Here is an 8,600-nt window from a genome sequence, read left to right on the forward strand (position 1 = left end):
TCTCAGAGACAGCTGACAAGAGGATGGTGCCAGACTCTTCTAAGTGATGTCCAGTGACAGGATAAGGAGCAATGGCCATAAACTAAACCAAATCACAAGTTTCAACTCATTGTGAGGAAGAACTTCTTTACACAGAGGGTGGCAGAACACTGGAACAGGCTGCCCAGAAAGGTTATTTTTCTCTTTTCTTTCCAGCTGGATTGAACACCACATTGGCAGCAATGAGGAAAAAGTGTTTCTGGGTGAGTTGCTTAATTGGGAAAAAAAACAAAAAACCAAAACAACAACAAAACAAAAAACAAAAACAAAAACAAAAACAAAAAAAAAAAAAAAAAAAAAAAAAAAAAAAAAAAAAAAAGGTAGGGAAAGGATGGGACTCCAGCAGCAAAAAGGACCTAGAAACAAAATTTACAGTAACTGAGTTGTGTAGGAGGCACAAGGAGGAGCAGCAGAGCTCTTGCCCAGTGGTGGCTGTGGAGATATACAAGAGCTAAACTGTAACTCAGTAGTTGTGTGTAACTAATCAGAGCATGCAGGCCAGACCTGTAAATAATAAAACTTTAGTATAAAAACTAAATTAGTTCATAAATTAGCACTTTGGTTTATGAGTAGTCTGTTGTATCAGTCACATCCACATCTCACATCTGCAGCCTGAAGAGCAGGACCTGGATCCAGAACGAAGTCCTGCAGCTCCTGGTTTGGTGAACAGCTCAAGGTGCTGGGGATGGTGCCCCTCAGGGCTCCACACTGGGGCCAGAATGAGCTTCTCTGGGCAACCTGTGCCATGGCCTCTCCATCCTCACAGGAAAGAATTTCCTCCCAATATCCAACCTATTCCTGCCCCCTATCAGTTTAAAGCCATTGCCCTTGTCCTGTTGCTCCATGCCCTTATCTAAAGTCCTTTTCCAGCTCCCCTGGAGCCCCTTTACATGCTGAAAGGTATCCCTGGAACTTCTCTTCTCTAGGCTGAACAAAACTCTCAGGGTGTCTCCAGAGCAGAGGTGCCCCAGTCCTCTGACATTTACATTTCTATACACACACTGACCATGCTATAAAATGTGCATTCTAAATAACCTCTGTAGTGACTCACCTAATCACATGGTTAATTTTTAAAAGTCAACATCTGGAAACAGTAGCAATACAAAATTCAAATAAGAAGATATCAGTGTTCCAACTGTGTGATTTAGAGGCTTTTCCCATCTACTCCTTCAGCCCACAATATAATGTACCTGTCAAAGTAGGTCACTTCACTTTCAAGCACAGGGTGAAGTCAGAAAATCTCTTCCATTCTTCAAAAGAAACATCCACTCACGTTTCACATGACAAATAAATTAAAAATGCAGAGCACAGACTTTTAAAAATAAAGTTTCAAAGCACACCCAAGCCCAACCCAGGTATTTAGACTCCAAGAGCATTTGCTCCACAGACAACCAAATGGATCTGTTTCATGGAGGTTGTTTATTTTAAGAATTTACAGATTTCTGGGGCTTTTCAACTTCTTCACAAGATAACAGACCAATCTTGTTAACACAGACACAGGCAGGCTAAACCACATATGCTCAGAAGAGCTCCTCTTCACCTGTAAGGAAAATTGAAACAAATTAAAAACCTTTCATCTATTTATGTACTTATTTTAAGCTGTTATCTTCCCCTATCTGAATACTTCATTAATATTCCTTACCACCCTCCAAACTATTCAAACCTACTTTTTTCTTACATTTTAAATTTCAAAATTTTCCTTATATTTTAGATTTTGAATATGTTCATGTAAATACAAAAACCTCTTTATGTATGTCTTAACTATGGACATTTTAATGTAATGGCAAGTGAATCCAATAATAGAGAAAAAAAACCCCACAGAAAATTATAACTCTTGTGGGATTATGCTCCCATGGACGTATTTTCCATAAAACTACTGAAAATTAAGAACTCTTTGTCCAGAAAGAATCAAACTTGAAATATTCAATTTCACAGCTCTTTAGGAAGAAAAATTTCTGTCTGACCAAGACCACTCAATTCTGACTTCCTCATCTGACTTCATATTTTCTGTGTTAATTCATTTTAAAACACAATTCTGTTTGTATGACATAACTTTACCTCTTGGACTCGGCTGAACCGCTTTTTCCGATTAATCCCTGGTTATGGTATTATGAGAAAAAACAAAACAAGCAGGTTAAGAAGCAACTCATGCAAATTCAGGCAAAACTCTGCAAGGATTTATGACCACAAATGTATTGTGAGGAGCACAATACAGCACTGAAATAATATGAAGTACATATTCCAGGCATTCTGTAAATACACAGGATATGAGCACCTGTATTTCCATACAGAGCACACATTTTTAACTGTTACAGTAATACACATGAGCTACATGCAGTTACAAATCGTGGTCTAAGCCCACACATTTGTAACCTGCAGCACGCATCTGCACAAAAACCTCAGCCTCAGGCAAACAAGCAAAATACTGAACTTCAAGTAAAACACAAATTCCATAACTTCTGGAAATTCCCTCCTTGCATACCCACCCCCAAACTCTCAGCTTCTGAACACCTGACTTATCCAAAAGCATTTCAGTCACATCATTTGCTCTCTCCCACTCAACACTACTGGGCTATTTGACCAGGCAAAGTAGGAAACATCCAGGTAAAACGGAGGAGGGATGAAATTCACCAAAGACCAGAAAGGAGGAAAACCCTCACCTCTCCAGGCAAGTATGCATGGTGAGGCTAATGATTTATTTTACCAGCTTTTAAACTGCATTTGCTCAGAAGAAACTGCCCAATTTCACTCTGGTTAGTAGAACTGCACAAGCTGAAAAGCTTGGGAGCCATGCCAAGGGACTGCCTTCCCTCTGCTTTTAGGGCCTACAATCCCAAACTTTGCCTGTTACCCTGGCACACAAGCAGCACATGACTGCAAGAGCTCTGAGTGCATGTTCCTACAAATACTCACAGAGCAGCAGCACCAGAGATGATCTCAATAAGCTCCTTGGTGATGACGGCTTGACGGGTGCGGTTGAACGTCAAGGTCAGCTTGTCGATCATCTCGGCTGGAAAAAGGCAAGATTGGAGTTTAAACACAAAATGAGCTATAAATGCAGATAAAGAGAAGCTGTATGGGCAGAATATCCAAGTGTCTTGTAAAGCACTGCAAATACCAAGAGGCTTAGTGCTCCTGACAGTTTTACCCTACAGGTAGTATTACCAGTAAACAATCTAGAAACCTGAGAATTCAGCTTGTCAGTTAAACATCTGCAGAACAGCTGGCAGACTTGTAAATACCAGGTATGACATGGCTTATTGTAACATAACACAAGCATGCATCATTTGCTTTGAAATTAGATTTCACTGTCAATTAACTGCATTGTAATTTCCTTCAACTTGTGGCAAAAGGAGACAGATTTTTCTGAATTACTTTTTCTTCAATTAGTTTTAAACACAGAAGGTATCACCTCTTTCTCTCAAGCTGGTCATCAGAGCCATGTCTACAGTACCAGGCAGCACAACTGCACATCACTTCAGCTTCACACAATCACCAGGATCCTTCCAAGGAATACTTATGTATTCTCTACCTGCTCCATGACAGGTGGTATTTAACTACTGTTTAAAAGTTTTCCCAACTTTAAATTGTGTTGCACTAATTATATTTGGTGGCTGAGTAGGTCAGATTTATAAAAATTCAGGAAATCCTCAGAGCAGTCACATGAGAGGAGCATAGAGAGTATTTTGCCATTATAAGATTAGTTTAGTATTTCATATGCCTTTTACATAATATGTTATTTCACTTCCAGCCCTAGGCTTGCTTCTGACAGCAATCCCTCTTTCCAGGAACTAAATACAGCTCACATTTGAAACAAAAACTCAGCTGAATTGGCTCAAAAAACCCTCAAAATGGAATTAAGAGAGGAAATAGCTGATTTTTGTAGCAAAGAATTACACAAAGGGAGGTCAGCACTTTCCTGCTGAACAACTGAAGACCTGGAAAACCCAAGGAGGACTTACAAGCATTCTTGCTGGCGTTGTCCATGGCAGTCATCCTGGCGCTCTGCTCGCTGGTGGTGGATTCTTTCAGGGAGTAGTACAGGATGTTTGCTAGTGTGAACTCCTGGTAGTTTCTCAGCACATCAGCATCAATATCATCATAGATACTGAGGCTTTCTGCAAAACATGGAAGAGCAGCCTTAGAGACATCCAAGATTTACTACTTCCAGCAAAATACAACGACATGGAGAAAATTACTTGGCTGGGCTGTTTCAATACTTTAGGCAGCACAGAGGGACTTCCTGCACATATTATGTGTACCTTCAGAATCTCAATGCTAGTTATAATTCTGTTAACTATTTTATGTGTTTTAATTCTATTTAATATTAGGAAAGTAAGACCAAAGCAAAATACACTATTGCCATATTATGTTTAACCTTTCCATAAAATGCTGCAGAAACATTCTGGGGTATTTTTAAGCGAGCAGTGAAAAGTCAATCACTACTCAGTGCTGAAAATTTTGGAACTGATGGAGTTTACCTATGCACAATTCTTGCTTGAGACAGAATCTCAAACCAGAATTAGTACCACTTTCCTTTTAGCCTCCTTGCCCCACAGCACCTTTGGAAGCCAGCCTTAGACTGATCCTGGCCAAGATAAAACCATCTGTTAAACTTATGATACAAGCACCATAATAAAATGTTTTAATACCATATTCCCATTTGCAGAGTACTTTTCTTGTGATTTATCACTGCATGTAACTGGTGATTTCTAGCTCCCTACTTACCAGAGCCAGCCACAGTTTCAAAGGAGAAGATTGGTTTTTCATCGGTCTTGTAAGAGATGACAGACCTGTACAAAAACAGCAAAACAGGCTCTCCAGTTCAACTATCTCTAAACTGAATGGTTCAAATCAAGCTAGAATAGACAACTTCTGACTTTCCAATGCCACAAAGTTTTGTGATAACCCTGAGGAAAAGATCTTGAATGATGTGCTGACTGTAAATATAACAGCATTCACTACACACAAGTAAAAAACGAGTTCCAACCACAGCTACTAGAAAAAACAGCCCAGTTCCTCACACACAACAAATTAAGTGAACATGCCAAATCACAGGCAGTTTTCCATATAACTTCATTGGGCAATATGCTCTTTGAAGCATTCTGTCAAGTATTTTTCCAGTGAAGTTTCAGTTCAACCTTACCTGAAACGATTGTAGATGACAGAGCCTTGATCAAACTCAAACCCAGAGTTTAACAGCTCTAAAGCAATGGCTGAGGCATCCCCAAAGCTCGGAGGTCTCCGTCCCACTTCTTTGAATGTCACCAGGAAATAGTTACCATGTGTCCTGCAGCAACAACAAACCTGGGTTAGAACCAAGTGGATGCTCTAAAGTAGAACAAGGCAGCAAGACTCACTTACTAGAAATAACTGACTAACTTAAAGTGTTCAGAACATTTTATTGAATTAGGGTCTGAAAGAAACATTGCCTTTAGTTAAATTACAATAGCTTCACAATACATACGTGTAACAGCATCAGCTGTCAGCTTTCAGACTTTTATTTCAAAAATATAATAGTGCTGTACAGCAGTTTCCCAATTTGTGAGATTATCAGAACCACTTTTTAGAGTATTTGCAGATCTTTTTTTAAGGAAATTGCTAAGTTGAAGTCCCTGTAAGTGCAATTTCCTGCTAATGGCACACAATCTTACAAAAAGTCTTGAAATTTCTACCACAGAAAACAAAACCCCAAGCTAAAGTTTAGGGCCCCATCCTTTTTACCTTTGAAGCAGGCCTCTGATCTTGTCACCTACTCCAACCACCATAACCTCTTTCCCTGCATTTGAGAGGTTGGTAATCTCATTCTTCAAGGTTTTAGCAATGGATGTATGGATAGCACCACACAAGCCTCGGTCAGAGGACACTCCAATAAGGAGGTGCTTCTTCTTGTCCTCAGGTGGCTTTATTTCTGCTTTTTCATAAAGAGCTGAAAAAAAAAATATATGTTTTTCAACAGTGACCAAAAAGCAAGTAAGTCAGAAAAAATGCTCTCAATTATTCTAACTAAAACCTATACCAAAGGGGCTCCAGATCTCAGCCAGATTAATTTTATCTCTAGTTCTCACATGGTCAGACCAAACGTGAGCAAGAAACAAAGCAAATCACAGCTCTGATCAGATGTCACTCACTGAAGTTCACTGTGCAAATTCTTTTGGACACAGACTGCTGGAAGGTTAAAAACCCTTGCCATTTTATCACCACTATGAAAACCTCCTCTTCTGCCGTTCCATGACAAAGTGCAAGAACTTTCTCTCACACAGAGCTCCTGTTCCATAGACCCTTGCAGGCTTCAGCTCCCTCTCAGCTCTTGCATATTTGGCTGCAGAAACCATCTTCATGGACTTGGTGATCTTCTGGATGTTCTTGATGGACTTCAAACGCCTGGTGACTGCAAGGTTAAGAGTTGAAGGTCATGGGCTGTACTGGGCATAATGACTCAAACCCAAACAACAAAATGCCAGCAAGAGCCATTCAAGAATATTTTGCCATGTTCCTCAAACAAGAAGAAATAAATAAACAGCACACAAATAAACCTCATAAAAGACCTCAGTATTAGCAGTAAAAACGTGGCTAACACAAATTCATCTTTACAAGAGAGATGGTATTTCCTTCAGACATAAAATTCATTTAATATTTATCCCAACATGAAGTCTATTTACTACTCTCTTTGCTTCCACATCTACCTGTTTCACAAATTTGTCAACTGAGGTATAATGTCACCATTCATAGATGACAAGCACAGGAAACAAACAAACAAAGAAGTCCCCATAGTGTGAAGACAGAATAAAATTTCCTCCTATGTTCAGACTGTGGTAAAATGACATTTATAAAAGCACAAATGGAAAAAGAAACTAAAACCAGTATCCCATAGAAGGCAATATCCCTATATCAGAACTACAAGGAATGCTTAAGGAAGCATTATCACACTAAAATCACTCAGTCAATCCTTTTTAACTCCCAAGCACTGCATAAAAGCACAAGGAAATAACATAAGAGAAACTAAGTTAATTCTCAGAGGTGAGCAGGAATCTGGTTTAGCACATATGATGAAATTATTGTTAACATGTATTTGAGTAAAACTACAGAAAGACATCTAAACCACTTCAAGCAATTCCTTTTCTGAAGGACACTTGTATATGTGATACATTGTTATGTATCACAATCATTTTACCCGACAGAATTATATTTTAACATATGGTTTTCCTGAAACATTTTTCCTCTCTCAAGAACAAATAAAACCTTTACTTACTGTCCTTTAGCGTTGCCATATTCCTGACTTGGCCCCTGAAAAGGAATGCAGGAGAAATTAGGATAATTCACTAGCTCTCCAGCAAACCTACACCTGCAGAGGGCAAATCCCTTTCAGAGTGATGAAAATGCCAGGATTTGCTGTTTATTAAAAAACACCTATGGCAGAGACAAGCCACTCTGACCTGTGGCTTGTATGCACACCTTCATCCTTCCCTCATCTATGTAATTTCACACAATAAATTAGGTTGGAAAAGACCTCTGAGATCATCAAGTCCAACCTATGACCGAGCACCACCTTATCAACTAACCCACGGCACTGAGTGCCACATCCAGTCTTTCTTTAGACACCTCCAGGGACGGTGACTCCACCACCTCCCTGGGCAGCCCATTCCAATGCCTAATTACACTTCTGGTGAAAAAATTCTTCCTAATGAACAACCTGAACCTATGTACTCGTGTCCTGCCGCTGGCTGCCTGCAGAAGAGGCCAACTCCCAGCTGACTGCACTCTCCTGTCAGGGAGCTGTGAGTGATAAGGTCACCCCGAGCCTCCTTTCCTCCAGGTCTCCAGAGGATTTGGGCTGCAGATCCTTCCCCAGTTCCCCAGCCCTTCTTCGGGCTCGCTCCAGCACCTCGATGTCCTTCCCGAGCTGAGCGGCCCCGCACTGGCCCCAGCAGGGCCGAGTACTGAGAAAGGTTTAATGCATTATCCACGCCTCGGGTAATGGCACGGAGCAAACGAGGGCATTGGAAGGACAAATTAGAGATAAACAAATAATTTCAAGAAAAGCTTCATGCTTGTTTGAAATGCGTGCAATGCAATTTGTTTCTAAAGACTATTAAAACGAAGCAGAGGAAGCCGCACCATTCCCTGGGCAGAGCAGGGTCTCCTGCCGTGTACAAACCTGTTCTTTAACCCTCGCCTGTCCCATTCACCCACCGAGGATGGACCCTCCATCCCTGCGACTCCCGCTGCCTCTATCTCCCGCTGCCCCCATCTCCCGCTGCCCGCTCCGCCACCGCGCTCAGCGCCCGCAGCCCCTCACGGGCCGCCTGGGGCCGCGACCCCGCCGCCCCCGGGCGCCGCACGGCGAAGGAAGCCATTCCCCCCCTCACCCCGCAGAGCCGCCCCGGCCATCGGGACACGGTCCCCCGTCCCCACAGCGCCCGTCCCAGCCCGTGCCGGTACCATTGCGGCTGGACCAGCACGACCGCAGCCCCTCGGGCGAACATGGCGGCGCCTCCACCACAGCCCCGCTGAAGGTCAGCGCGCCCGCAGCGCGCATGCGCCGCCCCGCCGGGATCCGC

The 8,600-nt window shown here is 41.9% G+C and overlaps 1 protein-coding gene across 3 annotated transcripts; it reads right to left on the reverse strand.

Moving 5' to 3' along the window:
- Positions 1–1,439: 1,439 nt before the first annotated feature.
- Positions 1,440–8,590, reverse strand: ATP5F1C (ATP synthase F1 subunit gamma). Of its 3 annotated transcripts, XM_056511893.1 has the most exons (10): positions 8,482–8,585; positions 7,292–7,326; positions 6,299–6,430; positions 5,764–5,968; positions 5,186–5,329; positions 4,768–4,832; positions 4,002–4,157; positions 2,953–3,049; positions 2,098–2,135; positions 1,440–1,579 (listed from the first exon to the last, which is right to left on the reverse strand). In XM_056511893.1, the coding sequence occupies exons 1-9, from the start codon at positions 8,523–8,525 to the stop codon at positions 2,129–2,131; spliced, it is 885 nt and encodes a 294-aa protein (XP_056367868.1). In that variant the 5' UTR covers positions 8,526–8,585; the 3' UTR covers positions 1,440–1,579; positions 2,098–2,128. The 3 variants fall into 3 exon arrangements, with proteins under 3 accessions (XP_056367868.1, XP_056367876.1, XP_056367881.1); XM_056511901.1 differs by lacking the exon at positions 2,098–2,135 and having other exon boundaries at positions 8,482–8,590; XM_056511906.1 differs by lacking the exons at positions 1,440–1,579; positions 2,098–2,135 and having other exon boundaries at positions 2,949–3,049.
- Positions 8,591–8,600: the final 10 nt, after the last annotated feature.

Source organism: Oenanthe melanoleuca, chromosome 1A (assembly GCF_029582105.1).
Source record: "Oenanthe melanoleuca isolate GR-GAL-2019-014 chromosome 1A, OMel1.0, whole genome shotgun sequence".
NCBI lineage: Eukaryota > Metazoa > Chordata > Aves > Passeriformes > Muscicapidae > Oenanthe > Oenanthe melanoleuca.